The sequence below is a fragment of the Alligator sinensis genome, unplaced genomic scaffold, assembly GCF_000455745.1.
Source record: "Alligator sinensis unplaced genomic scaffold, ASM45574v1 scaffold992_1, whole genome shotgun sequence".
Taxonomy (NCBI): domain Eukaryota; kingdom Metazoa; phylum Chordata; order Crocodylia; family Alligatoridae; genus Alligator; species Alligator sinensis.
Window position 1 is genome coordinate 1,134,777 of NW_005842422.1, and position 17,311 is coordinate 1,152,087.

The following is a 17,311-nucleotide window of genomic DNA, read 5'->3' on the forward strand; positions in this document are numbered from 1 at the left end:
ATCCTGTTCACATTCTATTATTTTAATATCCTAAATAAAAAGAGAAAAAAAAAAATAAAACTGCTTCTTGCCCTTGGAAGAGCTGTTCCCTGTTTCCAAAAAATGGCTTTAAATAAGAAGGATACATTTCTTTTATCAGCTGACTTTGTGGACTGTGTGTCCTGGCAAGCCAGGGACTACTCTGAGGCTTCTGGAATCTTGGAGCTGACACAGCATCTTCCAAGTTTAAGCCCTTGACCCTTCAGTGCAAGGAAACTAGTTTGTACAAAGGAAAAAAAAACATTATGCAAAAATGGTATCATAATTGTCAGATGTTAAATAAGGGTTACATGATCTTGTCCTCACAAAGGAAGACAGAATTGTCTTTTAATCCCCTTCTGAACTTTATTCAAAAGAAAGCCCTGGCTTTAATTTAGGAACCCATTTCTAATTGACGTGCTTTTTCCATGAAATTCCGCTTAAAAGGCATCATGAAGTCTTCAAAGTCCACCTCATAAGTAAAACGCTCACGACGCAATTCCCTTTTTCTTATTAGATCTTCTGTTGTAGCTTCAGGAGTCCAAATCTGGAAAACAAAGTTACTTAAGGGTCAGTATGTTCTAATTAACAGATAATGCCCATACATTCCAGTATGAAAAATTCTGAAAGAACACTGAGTTTTTCAAGATCAAAATTAGATACCAGATGGTCTAATTCTTGATTATTTAGTTGATTGGTTATATCGGCAGAGAGTTCTTTCATACCAGCTCAGGTCAATTTAGATATGGAATTTTCAAAAGTGCTTACAGGAGTTAGGTGCCTAAGGTGCATTGACTTCTGATGGGAATTAGAAATCTATTTTACTTACTCCAGTGCATTTGAAAACCCTCTATCCCTTTGCTCCTTTTGACAATTCTGCCCTAAAATTGGGTGGTATAGTCACAAAATCTCTCCCAGATGTAGTAAAGTATGAAAGAGCTCATTGAAACATTCTTCCCATTCCCCTACCTAGAAGAACCAGTACCTGTCCCAGAATTTTCTACATACAGTTGGAGAGTTTCCCTGTGAAACATGCAACCATCATTAGTAGCTACAGTAAAGAACACTCCATGGGCTCTCCCCAGCAAGGGCACAGGAAAGAAGACCGAATGCCAGTCATTAAATGGATGAGGCTTTCTTCAAACAGCTAGTGGAAGTTTCTGGATCACAGGCCCTGGTTCTCATGGGGGACTTCAATCACCCTGACATCTGCTGGGAGGGCAATATAGCAGTTCACTGGCAGACCAAGAAGTTTTTGGAAAGCGTTGGGGACAATTTCCAGGAACAGGTGTTGGAGAGGCCAAATAGGGGCCATGCTGTTCTTGATCTGCTGCTCACAAACGGGGAAGAATTGGTGGGGGATGTAGCAGTGCAACAATTCCCAAACTCTGACAGATTGCTGATGGTACTTAAGGTTGTATTGTTTTAAACTGGCGGTATGCACTTAAGGTGGTGTATGTGTGCATGCATGTGTGTGTGTGGTGGGGTGTGTGTGTAGCGGGGAGAGGGTTGGGGGATGTGGGTGTGTGTACAGTAAGGTGTGGGAGGGATTGTGAGGGGGTGTGGCTGTGTGTATGGGAGCATAGGGTATGTTAGGGAGTTGTGTATTTGTGGGGAGTTGTGGGGGCAGGTTGTGCGGGTGTGTGGGGTTTGTGCGTGTAACAGGGGAGGCTTTCTCTGGGCTGATTTGCCTTTGGCCCGCCCACGTGTTCTGGGCCAACCGCCCGCCTTCTCTTCTGCCATGCCTTGATGTTAATTAATTAATTGTTGTTAATTAAGTGGGAGGCTGTCCATTTCCTTGCCCCGATGCCAGGGGGCGCTATCTGTGGCTCCATACCTCCCCTACACTGTAGCCCATGCCTCGCAGATGGCATCCAGCTGTTACTCTCACCGGCCCCACACTGGGCCCCAGAATCCTCCTGTCAGGACCCCTCCAAGATCCCTCCATTCAGGCAGCCTACCCCGCCTTCATTCAGGCTATTTAGCTCCCTGAAACTATTTTCCCCTCTCGGGTGTGGTCCCCCCGGAACCTTTGGCTATACAGGCCCTGGCCTCACCTCCAAGGCCAGTCGGAAACCCCAAGCCCTCCTAGCTCTGGGTGTCCCTTGTGGTGGGCCCCTGGCCCTTTTAACTATTCTGGTGCTGGTCCTGGCCCCAGCATTGACCAATCGAGGGTACTCTCTCAATCAGTCTGAGTCTCTAGCCCCACTCTATCTCTGGGGTCTGCCTTCTGGCTCTATTAGCAGGTGACCCACCTGGTTGTGGGGGCTAGGGGTTAAGGCACCCTGACCCGCCTTTCACCAGGGTGGTAACTGGTCTGGCATTTCCCGGGGGCTCCCACACCACTGGGAGCCCCACCAGGCCACCCACTCCCAGCAGGGTGCAGTTTTTGGGTCATGCCCAGGGCCAGGAGCCTCCTTACCATCCCCTACAGCTCCTGCCTTAGCCTGCAGGGTGTTCCATGAATCCTCACAGCCAGGTGATGTTGCTGCACCTCCAGCCAGCAGCAGCAAAATGTGCTGTTTATATGGGCAGCCAGAGCTCTAAAATGACCGCCACAATTAAGCACCTGCTGGCTGCTTGGCCCCAGGCCTTAAAGTGGCAGACACAAATGGTGTCCTGCCACAGTGGGGTATGAGGGAGGATGGGGGGGGGGGTTGTGGGAACCCCCTGCACTCCCCCCATAGAGCAGCAGCAGGCAGGGGTGCTCAGGGTACTCAGGGCTCAGGTGCCTGGGAGGGCACAGCTCCAGCCAGCGCTGCACATTGCAGCAAGAGGTGCACCCTCCGCTGGGCAGTCTGTATCGCTGGCACTCCCTGCACTTGACGGGCACAGGAGAGAAACCCCATGCACTGGAGCTGGCTGCCTTCCCCACTCCCCAGGGGAAGATGCCTGGGTCTTCCCTCCCATGCCACACAGCCCCAGTGGGGAAGACAGTCTGGTCCAACACACTTGCCGGGCATGGAAGGGGCTTCTCTTCCATGCCCAGCAAGTGTGAGAACTGCACATGCATGTGGGGAGTGCCAGTGATACTGACAGCCCAGCAGAGGCTGCACCTCTCACTGTGATGTGCAGTGCTGGTTGGAGCCATGTGCTGGCTGGCTGGAGCCATGCCTTACAGGGCACCTGTGCTGGGCACAAGTGCCCTGAGTGCCCCCCACCTGCTGCTGCCACTCCTACCGCCTGCCAGGGCTGCACACCATGAGGGAAGTGTGGGTGGGTCCCCACACCCCCTACCTTCCCTCATACCCACACACTGTCCAGCTGAGCTCCATGCTGCCACTGCTCCCCTGGCTGCAGGCTCTGCACTGCTGCCATCCTCAGCCCCATGCCCCGCGCTCCCGCTTAGCTGCAGCCCTGCCCCTGCTGCTTCCCTATCTGCTGTCCAGAGCCAGCAGGAGACCAGGGAAGCAGAACAGGACCCCAGGGGCTGCAGCACCAGCAGCTCCACCCAGAAGCTGTGTACCAGTGGAGCTTGGCCCTTCTGCCCATGATTGTGGGAGTGAGGTGCAATAGGGTATGTTGGGGGGCATACACATGGGCACCTCACTCCCACCCTCATGGGTGGAAGTTCTAGGTGGGGCATGCATACCACTGACAAGTTGTCTGCATACCACTAGTGGTACGCGTACCACAGATTGGGGACCACTGTAGTAGTGGATGGCAATTAGGGCAGCAGCAACCATGAGATGATTGGGTTCATGATCCTGAGGAAAGGAAGGACGGAGAGAAGCACAGTAAGGACCCTGGACTTCAGAAAAGCATACTTTGACTCACTCAAGGAACTGATGGGCAGAATCCCCTAGGAGGCCAGTCTGAAGGGGAAAGGGGTCCAGGAGAGCTGGTTGTATTTTAAAGAAACCTTACTGAGCACACAGGAACAAACTAGCTTGATGAGCAGGAAGACTAGCAAGTATGGAAGAAAAACAGCTTAGCTTAGAAGGGAACTCTTCAGTACGCTAAAGGAAGCTGATAGGGCTGTGTGAAGCTTTGGTAGTCAATTCAATTCGGAGGAGATTTGGCCTGATTTGCCACCGAATCGCCGAATCTTAATCAAATCAGGAGACCCATTAAAGGGTCTGAATGATTCAGAAGCCTCCGAATTGATTCAGAGAGATTCAGAGATTCGGCCATAGACTATACAGGCAGCAGTCCTTGATGACACTGGACACAGTTGCCTCCAGCTGGTAAGTCTGTTGTGGTGGGCAGAGGGGAGAGGGAAGGGGTATGGTGGGGAAAGATCAACACCCCCACAGTGAGGGAGGGATTGGGGCTAGGGTTGAGACAGGCTGCCCAGCTGGGGCAGGGGGGCACAGGACTCAGGGAAGGGGGATCCCGCCACTGTGTGCTGCTGGTCTGGTTGCTGCTCTTCCAGTGGTTCCTCCGGCAGCTCTCACCACTGGTCTGGAAGGGCATGGGATAGGGTGTGTGCCCTTGGATCTGCGCAGGACAGGCTGGGCCAGGCTGCACTCTGGGAAGCTAGCCCCAGCACCCACCACCAGGCTGTGCTCTGTGGGGTGGGTGGAGCCAGGATTGCACTCCAGGTGGCTAGCCCCAGCTGCAGCCCTAAGTGCAGCCCTGGCTCCATCCGACCCATAGAGCGCAGTGGAGTGGGGACTGTGGGAGTCTCTGCAGCCACCCTAAAATTTTCCATAGCCCCTGCCACTGGACCCACCCCCATCTGGGTTCACGCGCCTGCCCCCATGCCCTGCTGCTGCTCGCCCAATCGGGGTGGAGTGGGGTGAAGCCGTGGCTTGTCCTGGAGGCGCAGGGAGGCTGGAGTGTCTTCCGCTGCTGTGCACCGCTTGTCCAGGAGGCAGTGCAGTGGCACCGTCCCACACCTCCCCTCCCCAGCTGGGTGAGTGGTGGGAATGCCCTCCTGGACCAGCAGCGAGAGCTGCTGGAAGAGCCACCAGAAGAGCAGCTCCTGGACTGGCAGCGTGCGGCGCACAGTGACAGGAGCTTCCCCTCCCTGAGTCCCACACTCCCCCACCCCAACTGGGCACCTTGTCCCAGCCCCAATCTCTCCCTCACTGTGGGGGCACTTATCTGCCCCCACCCATACCATTTCCCTCCCCACTCCTCTGCCCACCACAGCAGACTTATCAGCTGGAGGCAGCTGTGTCCAGCATCATTGAGGATGACTGCCTCTATAGTCTATGGCCAAATCTCCAAATTGGTGCCAAACTGCAGATCTGAATCAACCAAATCGAATAAGGACAGTGATTCAAATCACTGAATCGAATCACTGTCCCTCCAAATCAGCCAAATCTGAATCTGAAGCAAATACTTGCTGCTTCTCACAGGCTTAGAAGCTTACAAGAAGTGGGAACTTGGAGAGACTACTAGGAAAGAGGAAGGCCAAAGCTGGAGTTGCCACTAGGAAGGAATGTGAAGGGTAACAAGAAGGATTTCTACAAGTATGTCAGTAACAAGAGGAAAATCAGGGAAAGTGTGGGTCCCTCGCTGAATGGGGAGGCAACCTAGGGACAGATGATGCAGAAAAGGCTGAAATACTCAATGCCTTTTTCACCTCAATCTTCACAGATGAGGTCAGCTCCCAGACACTGCACATGGCAGCAGTTTGTGAAGGAGGTGAGCAGCCAATGGCAAAAAAATAGGTTAGGGACTATTTAGAAAAGCTGGATGTGTACAAGTCCATGGGGCTGGATGCAATGCATCCGAGGGTACCGAGGGAGCTGGCTAATATGTTTGCAGAGCTGCTGGCTATTGTGTTTGAAAACTCACGATGGTTGGGAGAGATCTCACTAGGAGGGTGGTAAAGCACTGGAACAGGTTACCCAGAGAAGTTCAGGAATCCCCATCCTGGGAGGTTTTCAAGACCCAGCTAGACAAAGCTTTGGCTGGGTTGATTTAGTTAGGGCTGGTTCTGCTTTGAGCAGGGGATTGGACTAGGTGACCTCCTGAGGTCCCTTCCAACCCTAATTTTCTATGATTATATGAGTCTATGATTTAAATTTTCAAATGAATCTGGTTTACTCATCCCAAAGGATCAGAAGTGATTCACTGCATCATCATTGCAAGAGTATACTATGCACACTACTTCTTTCTTTTGAAACTGTGACTGAAGGAAGTTAGTAGGCAATAACTCCATAGGGAAGCACAGGGAAAGTACCTTTAGGAGTGATGCTTTCTTATTCTAACAAGCCTCCTCTGTCACTGTTACGTGGCATCAAGGACAAAGTGGGTGGCAAATGCTTCTGCCAAAGTCAGTCATGGTTTCAAAATGTGTACTCTTGTGCAATAAAGGAAACTGCAGGTACTTACTGCAGGCAGAGCATTGTTACTGAAGGAGAAATGTCTTAAGATAAGTTTTTGAAAGAGGACTGGGATCTGATTGTTGCATCCATAGATCAGTGGTGTCAAACAGCCTGTGGGCCGGATCTGGCCTGTGGAGCCTCTCTGTCCAGCCTGCTGGGCTACCAGCAGGCCACCAGAAGTTTGGGGACGTAGCCTGCCACAGAATGCGGGACTGTTTGGCACCACTGGCAATAGCCATTGGTGGTGAGTTTGGCTCGCTGCCAGCTGTCTCCAGACCCTTGTTACATAGCCCAGGCTACGTCCAGACATGCAGGGGCACATACCTGCAGCAACACAAATTGCCACAGTGCACGACCCTGCCCAGCATCTGTGCCCAGCACCTCCCAGGTCTTCTGCCAGGGAGAACGGCAGGCTGGAGCCAGCACTGGTGCTGGCCTCAGCAGTCTTCCCCAATGGCCTGGAGCAGCAGGAACACAGGTCAGGCAGCATGAAAGTTTGGCCAGTAGACAAGCTTCTTGCACATGCATTGCACTGTTTCCCCCCTCCCCCCAGGGTTTTTGAGGGGTTTTTTGCTAAATTTTGGCCCACACTGCAAATCTGCAGCACAGGCCATGTTTTAACATTCACTGTGTGCTGTTTCCAGTGCCTTAGAGAGGTTTGTGGCACCACAAACAACATGGGCCTGCATGTCTGGCTACAGCCCCACACTCCAACCACTGCCAGATTGCTACTCCCAGACTCCTGCCACCATCAGACCCATTCCTCCATTCTGAAATCCATCTCCAGACAACCACTGCCCCCTCTGGACCCACCACCATCACCGCAGTCCCTGCCAATGCAGTGGCCACAGCAGCTGCCCCCCATAGCTTGGTCTGGACTAGTCTCACAAGAAGCCCTGTGTTCCTGATCCAACCCTGGGCCCCAGGTGAGTTTGACACTCCTGCCATAAATTTATCTGCAACTAAAAGGGTTGCCTTGGATCCCTGGTGTGTGTATTACCTCAAGTTACAATAATTTAGCGAAGCAAGAATTGCCACACAGGATCAGAGCAGTGATTTTTTTTCCATCCGGTAACCTGTCACTAGCAGCAGCTAGCAGCAGCTGCTTCCGAGGAAGGTATAATAAACCTTCAAATAGGCAACTGTGGGACAACATGCCAGGGAAAATTCTCTCCTAACTCCCATCAGTGAGAAGATGGTTTATTCTCTGAAACGTATGGATTTGTATTTTTAAAATATCTTTAAGTTTTAATATGTATTACTGTAAACATGGAACTATATAATTATCTAATCCCCTATTGGATCCTGCTAAGATCCTGATGTCAATAAAATCCTGTGGCAGTAAATTCCACATGCTAATCCCAATTAAAGTGTTTTTATGGTCCTTATCTAGTGAGAAAAGAGACTTGGCTGTTAAAAAAAAACCAAAAAGTTGTCTTTAGCTGGGCCTTTTCCTCAAAGGTAAATTTGAATAATGTGAATTTATTTTCTTGATGACTTTTTAAAATTTAATTGAACAACTTAGGCCAGTCAGATGGCAGCCTGGCTTTTCAAGAAACCCCCTCCCCATCACTCTTTGTTTTCAAAGCTCTTATTCTTGCAGCCAGTCCCACAAACAGCTGTAGAAGAGATTAAAAACATGGATCTTATCAGCTTGGGATCACACTTGCACCTTGTCACACAATCATTGCTGAAATGGTAACTGTCTTCCAGAGAAAAAAAACACCTTTATTTTTACTAGACTGTTGCATGTTATGATCTACTGATTGGAAGTAAAATAAAAAATGCTGGAGACATTGATTTGTACTCAGTCAGAAGAAAATGCTTTCTTTGAAACTGAGATTTCAATGAAGTCAAGATCCTCGCAGGCTTCAACAAGGGATTGGATGGACAGTTATATGGATTCACGCTCACACTGGGCATATGTAGCCAAAATGGGGGCCCTAAATTGAAGTGGTAGGTTTTAAAAAACACTGCTTCAATTTAGGGCTGATTAAACCCCTGTGTCATGCACACACCCCACTGACTTACCTGCCTCTCTGGTGGGGAGGGGAGGGTGAGCTGCCAGCAGGCGGAGCAGTCCCTGGGCTGCAGAGCAGGACCGGTGCTTCCTTCTGTGGCAACGGTGCCCACCCCCCCAGGCAGTACCCGCCCGCAGGCACCCTGCTCAGGGAGTCCCAGGGCGCACTGCAGCTGCGGAGGGAAGCACCAAGCCCGTGTGCGGCTCAAGCACGCAGGCAGGCTCCAGGGGGGAAAAAAAAAGATCAGGCTTGCCGCTTTTCGTGGGCAAAGCCTGCCTACCGGGCTGCTACAGGGCTTCCTGTAGAGCTGCACGGAGCCCAGTGCTTCACTCCGCAGCTGTAGGGGCAGCAAACTAAAACTCCTTAGAGGAGTTTTAGTTTGCTGTGCCCAAGTCATTTGAGGCACATTACGCCGCCGAATTTCCTACAGCAGCTGGAATTAATGCACAATATGCCGTTGAGGTGTGCAAAAACCAACACTATTAAAGTGGTGCAAAAGCATTTAGCCCGCTTTAAAGTGTTGTGCATACACGTTCACTAACACTAAATCTGGAAAATCCTGACTCCATATCATGAGAAAAGCGGAACGTTTGTGACATTTCTAAATATGTTAGCCCAGGTGGTTTGTTGGTGTAAAAGGGTCCTGCTCCTCTGACTTAAATTTCACTGCAGTCAAGCCGTATGCATTTACACCTGCCGAGAATCTGAGCTTATTATCATCCTCATTTCAGTTGCAAAACACAGCATTATTCAGGTTCTGCTAACAGACTTACTTTTCTGGGTATATATGTGATATCAACTTTCTTAGTAGCACCGCTGGTTATCAGTGAATTCAAATGAATAACATTGTCCATAGGGGATTCTTCCTTCTCTTTGAAAATAGATTTTTCTACAATTGGCAGAGGTATCTGTGCAACCTGAAACACAAGCAAACATCAACTAAACAAATATATCAGGTGTTCAAACAATGGTTGTATCCTACAACATCTAGAATTTCTTTTGCCCACCATCTGGGCAGAAGGGAGGGGAGGGGCATGGTGAGCCTGGAAAGCATTTTCATGACAGAATCAAGTTTTTCAAGAGAATCTATAAACATTTCCCAATAATACAAATAAGGGAAGCACTTAGTAAATTGGGATGCTGGGGAATTTACAGGAAATATTAACACTTGCACAAGAATCAGCTGAACTGTTTAGACTTGGTGCTTTCTCCATGTTCCATACATTTAACAAGCCATTAACTAAAAGCATGCTGGAAGCTCAGAGGCTGTAGTAGTCCCTACACCATGGAGATGGGGACCAGAATTTGTCTTTTTGCCCTAGTCACCTATCCTCTAGGTCACCAAGGGCAGGACTGCTATAGAAAAAGCCCTTTTTGCCCCAGAATGAGTATTTGCTTTTGGTCTGTAAATACCATCGCCTGGGGCTAATTAATAAGCAGCCCTGAAAAGCTCAGGAGAGAGACCTAATTTGAAGTGCCATAAGCACAGTGAAACCATTACAGTCAGCATGCGTTGGTGAATTAGGGGACAATGATAAGGTACTCAGGGTTCTGGCAGGGCTGCAGCAAATACGTAAGGGAACAGAACATTCAAGTAGAACAGATTCAGAGCTTGAAAAATAAGACTCAGTTATTTCAGTCAACATGTAAAGAGGTAGCATATGAGATAATCCACAGACCCAGTTCGAAGAAGAGAAAAAAATGAGCAGGCCTGGCTCAATTACTAATTATCTCAATGGAAGACTTTCCAATCATTTCAGAAGCTTCCAGGTCAGGCCAAATTATCTCAAGAAATAGCATTTCCTTTTAAGAAATCCTGGTCCTCTGCCACTCAGTTTTTACAGTACCATGCAGGGATGACCATACAGATTATGTGGGGGCCAAGGGCATTTCTTTCCCCTTCACTTCTATTCTGTAAAATGTGTAGCTATTGGACTGCCAGGCAGCAGGCAGGATAGTGAGTGACACTGTTCTGGGATAATTAATTAATTCACAGTTCTAATGGATGAACAAGTACTTTGCTATTTGAAAGTATCAGCAGTGTCCTGACAACATGGAGCTTTTCAAAGTACTAACTTTAAACAAAAGAAGTACTCTAGGCCAGTGGTTCTCAACCTTTTTTGGACTTGAGGCCCCCCCCTCACTCCCAACCTGCAGCCCCCTGCTGGTGCCCATCACTCCCAACCCACAGCTCCCTCCCATGCTAGGTCCTGCTGGCTGGTCTGGCCAGGCTGCAGCCCTATGCCCATTGTGGGCACAGAAATCAGGGTGAGATGGGGGCATGTTTGTGTCCCTCCCACCCAACCCTTCAACACATTGTCTATGCCCTCTCCCCTCCCAACTTACCTGTGGGGAGCTGCTCTACATTGCTGCCTGGCTGCTACGTGCATGTGTACTATATCGGCCTCCTCCTGCTCCTCCCAGCCTCAGGCAGCCCCTTGCAAGCTGGAATGCTGCTAGCCTTCAAAGGGAAACCTATGGTTTCCCACATTCTTCTCCTTTAAAGGAGAAAATTCGCACTTTTCTGTGAACCTGGCAGTGGCAACAGACTCAGCCCAGGTGTGGGGTACCCCAGCTGACCTCAGAGATCATGACTGCACCAGATCTGCAGCCCCCAGGGACCCCTGAATCCTGCTGGGAGCCCCCAAGGGACTGCGGACCCCTGATTGAGAACCGCTGCTCTAGACTATAGTCAAGAGCTACAATAAGATGTTTAGATGCCCATAGGTATGATAGTAATTATGTTCCTTCCTGGCTTTGAGTTGCCAAATCTTCTGATTGATAACAGCGCTCAGCCCAAATGACACAAGGGATCAAAGGGGTTTGTGTTCGACTGCACAGGTGAGCAGAGAGTAAGGCTGAGCTTTTAGGTAAAGGTTTGAATCTCTGAAGATCCAGGTGCTGTTTCTGGCTCTGCCACAGTCCTCCTGTGTGACCTTGGGTAAAACTCTTAACACCTCTGTGCCTCAGTCTCTCCTTCTGCAATTCACTTTTGGGTTCTTGTTACTTCATAACTGATTACTCCCACTCATGAAGTAACCTAAAGCTGTTTCTAGTCCAGTGCAGATGCAGGATGTTTCCTGCAGATCCTGTTGGGACAGCTTGGCTATAGCCAAGGGATGACCACTGAGCTCTTGTCCTGTAACTTTCTTCACATCTCTGAGCTCCAGGTTGCTACTCAGTCACTAAACCCACTGAGACATCTCTAGTGTCCATGCAATGCCCATCACATCATGTTTTCTACCAGTCTAATCCACAATATTTTTATTTTGTTTGGAGTCTATTGGGTTGAAAATGTTAAAGAATTGGTAATGTTATGGGCAAAAAAGGGACTTGTGTTATGCCTGTAGAAAGTGAATGTGGTGTGAATACATGGTGGGGCACTGGTAACTGTGAGGGGTAGGGGCATGTGGGCCAAGAGAAATAACAACCAGAGTGAAAGTTGAGACTTTTGAGCTCTTACTTGTCTTGGGGTGTTCTACACCTGCCATAAGAAGAATATGAACACAATAGCACCTAGAGGCATCTGCTTTTTCCCCAAAGAGTTTCTAATTTATATAGACAAGACAATCCCCATGGTTTGTTTTTTTTCAGTTGGGGACTAAAAAGAGTAAGTGGCTTGCTATTTATATAATACGTGTGTGTATCTTATTTAATTTGTGTATAAAGGTGACTGCCTTCTTGCTCAATATCAGACAAACTTGTACCAGAGTGGGGACTGAATGCAGGTCTGATGCACAGGCCAGTGCCTAAACTACCAGATGAGCTACCTACTTACGATTGCTTGTAAAAGCACTTTGTAAAAGTGGCTGTACCCAAAAGTTTGGAGGGAAACTAAATGCAAATCATTGGTAAACACTGGCCTATGGAAAAAAACAAATCTTCGTGATTTCTCATTACCCTTCCCCAGGTATCATACCTCTTCTTTCACTGCTTCAGCCTCTTCAGGCTTGGGCTTGGGTTTAAGAGATGGCTGGGGTTTGCCACCTTTTTTCCCTTTTTCCACTTTGTTCTCTGCTGGCTTTGGTAGACGGTCCAGTTTCTCCTGCAGCAGGTTGATTAGTCTAAAATCAGCATATGCTTTTGCAATATCCAAAGTATTCTGTCCTGTTTAACAAAAACAGTGTGTATGGTAAGAAGCAGCAGCAGTAGCTGAATTATTAGCTGAAGGAAACAGACCATAGCTCTGGTGGCTGTAACTGCATAATTCACTGCAATCTACAGAACTGTCTCACTACCTGTTAAATACTGTTTACATATGCTAACAACCTGTATGCCATCACTGGGAGTGTCTGCAGGAACAAATGCCAAGAATGTGATTAAGCATTGCAAAGTCATACCCGTAAGTTGTTTTGGGTGTTTCCAGGCCTTGCAACTTTATTAGCTTGACATATGTCGCTTGTATTTGAACCCAGGCAGAACCTGGTCCCACAAAGTGCTGACTTCCTGAAGCTGGGGTTACTCAGCACCCGCTAAGGAAATAGCCAGTGTACTGCACATTCAGGGATTTCCACGTATTCCAGTGCCTACTGAAGGACAATGGACAGTCAAAAGGTTTGTTACTCTCTTAAAGCAAGAACATGGAACTAACAGAGCACCTTCGAATCCCTGTGAATTCATTGGGAACTATGGAGTTCAATACTCCAACCATAATAATACCCTAAACCCATGATAGCAGTCTCATGCTTTGAAAATAACTACAAACATAAATATTCTGTATTGGTAACATATACATATATATTTCATTTTACATGATAGGAGGAACACAGATCATAAAACACTCCTATAAGCAAGGTTTTTGTCAAATCCCCACTGTGTGTGGGAGCACAAGGAATAAAGCCTCTATAGCAACAACTTTGACATTTCACATACTTATACTTTCTAGTAAGAATAAGTCACTTGAAGAATGGCAAAGCAACTGGACTGAATGACCTATGCAGAGAGCAGAACAAACACTTCAGTCCTGCAACCAAGTTGAGGGTATTACACCTTTTAACAACTGCTCATCAACCTTTGGAATACCTAAATTATGGCAATAAGCCCATGTAATAGCTCTATTAAAGCCAGGATGCCTCTGGCCCAGAGAACTTTAGGCCAGTGTTACTTCCATGCCATCTTTATAAGGTTTATGAATGCCTTATTTTCAATTGGCTTTCACTTCATATTGAACAACATCTAATACCACAACAAGCTAGATTTACACCTGACATGTCCTGCACTAGCCAAATACTAAACATCACCCAGCATATAGAAGATGGATTTGAGAAACAGATGATAACAGGTGCTGTGTTTGTAGATCTATCAGTTGCATAGAATACAGTCAACCACCAAAGCCTGCTGGCCAATGTCTACAATATAACACATGACTACCACCTAGTGCAGCTCACCCAATCTCTTTTGGAGATTAGATGTTTTTACATAGACCTGTGCAAGAAATGGAGCCACTGGAGAGGACAATGAAATGGCCTCCCACAGGGTAAGGTGCTAGCACAGATCCTTTTTAACATTTATACCAATGACCAACCCATACAGAATAATAGGAGGCACTTCATATATGTTGATGGTCTTTGCATCGTGTTGCAAGAGAAGTACATTGCCACTATCAAGAACAAATTAACATGTGCACTGAGCAATCTCTCAGATTATTACAATAAGAACCAGCTTCATGCCAGGACACAGGTCTTAGCTTTTTACATACGCCATAGAGAAGCAGAAATTAAACATCATCTAGGATGAAATCCCACTGAATAATCACCTGAACCCTGTGTACCTGGGATTTTCATTGAACTGAACACTTACCTTCAAACCACATGTAGAGACGACAAAAGGGAGGGTCATCACCTGCAACAACAGACTTCAAAAGTTGGTCACCTCAAACTGGGGAGCGAACCCAGTGACATTAAGAACCACTGCTGTTGCCTTGCATTACTCCACTGCAAAGGATGCATGTCCAGTATGGGAATGATCAGTTCATGCCAAGAAAATAGACCCCATTCTAAATGACAGCTGTCATGAAATAACAGGATGTCTAAAGCCAATACCAAAGGATAGTCTGTACATACTGGTTGGCATTGTTTCACCTTGATATCAGAAAAAAGGAAGAAAGCCAAAAAGAAAGATCACAGCAGATGGAAGATCCCAGGCATCCACTCTATGGTCATACAGAAGAATTAAACAGCTTAAAATGCAAAAGAGTTTTGTAACCAGTGTTGCGCCACTGGGCAAAATGGCTGACAGGGTGCAACTGAGGTTATGGAAGGAAAAATTACATGAAATGAGGTGCTCTGAAATGGACCTGGAATCTCAGAAAGACCTTCCAAGAGGGGCAGATCTAGATTGGCCAACATGGTGATGGCTGAATTGCCTGTGCATGCAAACTGGGTCAAAAACAAACATGTGGGCACCAACGACACAGTTTGGCTCAACAGGGATATTTGGGAGCTATTGAAAAAGAAAAAAGAAGCATATAACCAATGGAAGAATGGCTCAGCTACCAGAGTGGAATACACCTGTATCGCCAGGGCCTGCAGATACAAGACAAAAAGCTAAGGCAGGGATAAAGATCAAGCTGGCAACTGGAATAAAAGACAACAAAAAGTCCTTCTACAGATACATAGGGATCGGGGTGGGGGGATGGAAATCAGGCTCCACTGTGGGACCGCTACTGAATACTCAGGGGCAGCCCACAGTCAATGCCTGTGAAAAGGCAGAACTCCTAAATACATACTTCACATCTTTATTCCTGAAATTGACTGGGGGCTGTTCACCTGATCAGAGGCCCAGGGAACATGCGGAAGACAAGAGAACACATTAAATCAGTCTTGAACAGGTGAGGGATCTCCTACAACACTTGGATATTTTCAAGTCTGCTGGTTCTGACGACCTGCACCCGAGAGTCCTGAAAAAACTGGCTGAGCTTATAGCAGCACCACTAGCCAAGTTGTCTGAAGAGTCATGGAATTCAGGAGTGGTCCCAGATGACTGGAAGAGGGCCAGTGTGGTGCCCATCTTTAAGAAAGGGAAGAGGGATGACTCTGCAAACTACAGACCAGTCAGTCTGACCTTTTATCCTGGGTAAAATCTTTGAAAAATTTGTTAAGGAGGCCATCAATTACAAGCTGGTAACTGCTGGGGTGTTCAGAAGCAACCAGCATGGCTTTGTCAAGGGTAGATCATGCCTGACAAAGCTTGTGTCCTTCTACGACCAGGTAACTAGCCATCTGGGCAAGATACATGAGGTTGGCATAATTTACTTAGACTTCAGTAAAACCTTTGATTCTGTTTCCCATGGGCTTCTTTCAAACAAACTGGAGGGTACAGGGCTGGACCAGTCTATAGTAAGGTGGGTGGAAAAGTGGCTGAGGGGCTGCTCCCAGAGGGCAGTATTCAATAGGATGGCCTCATCCTGGTTGGCTGTCTCCAGTGTTGTCCCCCAAGGATCAGTGCTTGGACCCGTGCTCTTTAATATATGTATTGACTTGGATGAAGGGGTGGAAAGCTCAATGATTAAGTTTGCAGATGATACCAAGTTGTGGGGAAGCACGGGCACATCAGAGGATAGGGTAAAGATCCAGGACAACTTTGACATACTATTCATGGGTGGAACAGAATCAGATGAGGTTTAACGGGGAGAAGTACAAAGTTCTTCATCTGGGTAGGAAGAACCCTCACCACAACTATGGGTGGTGGTCCACTGGCTGGGACAGCATCTGAACAAGACCTGGGGGTTACAATCCACCAGAAGATTAATACGAGCCAACAATGCGATGAGGTTGCTAGAAAGACAAACAACTCTAGCGTGTATCAGACGATGCATGGCCAATAGATCCAGAGAGGTGCTCCTCCTCCTTTATTCAGCGCTGATGAGGCCTCAGCTGGAGTACAATGTCCAGTTCTGGGCATCACACTCCAAGAAAGATATGGATCAGCTAGAGAGGGTACAAAGAAGGGCTACCCATATGGTTAAGAGCATGAAGGATAGGCCCTATAGGGAGAGACTCCAGGAACTGGGCCTGTTCAATCTGAGTAAGAGAAGGCTGAGAGGTGACTTGATAGCCACCTACAAGTACATTGGGGCGAGCATCAAGATCTACTAGGGGAGCAACTCTTCAGGAAGGCACGCACCTCAAGGGAGGATGAATACCAATGGGCATAAGCTAATAGAGGGTAAATTCAGGCTAGATATAAGGAAAATCTTTTTTTCTGTAAGGGTCACCAGAATCTGGAACACATTTCCCAGCAGAGGTGGTATAGTCACCCTCTTTGGAGGTGTTCAAGATGGGGCTGGAGAGGCACCTTGTCAAGCTCATCTGAGCCCAATAACTTCCTGCCCATGGCAGGGGACTGGACTTGATGATCTTACAGGTCCCTTCCAATTCTATGATCAAATGAGGCTATATTAATTACATGAATATATGTGAGTGCAGCAAAATGCAGACTATAGAGCACATGCTCATTTTCCAACTCCTTGGTGAGACCTGTATGAAGGAGGACCTTGCTGCAGCAATGGAAAGAGCTATCACTTGTGCACAATTCTGGGAAACATCTAGTTTATGACAAGGATACAGGAAGAAGAGAGAAAACTTCACAGTTGTGTTAAAATAAAACCCTTACACAGGACTTAAACAGAAATATTAAAAAAATATTTGCCCTTTTAGGCCAAGGAGTTGTGATTAAACAGACCACAAATGGAATGGACAGGGCCAGAGCTTGGCAATCCGGCATCTACATAAGTGTCACATCTCCAGCAGATCTCACTGGGGACACTATGTCTATTGGAAAAATCACCTGCCTATACAGGGGCTTTCCTGGGAGGAACTGGGTGCTGAGCACCTTTGACAGTCTGGCTCATAGTGAACTTTGTGGCTAGAGTGAGTTCTCATTTATCCAAACAGACTCTAGGATTGTAAAAAGTAACAGCTGCCTACCACAGGGCGCAGTCCAGCATCCCCATAGTGGCACACACTACAAAGACCCCTTTTCAGCTCCTGT

The 17,311-nt window shown here is 47.6% G+C and overlaps 1 protein-coding gene across 1 annotated transcript in view; it reads right to left on the reverse strand.

Annotated features, from left to right (window-relative positions):
• Window positions 1-299: 299 nt before the first annotated feature.
• ANKEF1 (ankyrin repeat and EF-hand domain containing 1) overlaps window positions 300-17,311 on the reverse strand; it is a 43,615-nt gene continuing 26,603 nt past the window's right edge. Inside the window, exons 8-10 of the mRNA XM_006030116.2 lie at window positions 12,240-12,427; window positions 9,094-9,237; window positions 300-565 (exon numbers count right to left, since the gene is read on the reverse strand). Coding sequence (XP_006030178.1) covers window positions 413-565; window positions 9,094-9,237; window positions 12,240-12,427 — 485 coding nt within the window. The 3' untranslated portion in view covers window positions 300-412. The remainder of the gene's footprint in view (window positions 566-9,093; window positions 9,238-12,239; window positions 12,428-17,311) is intronic.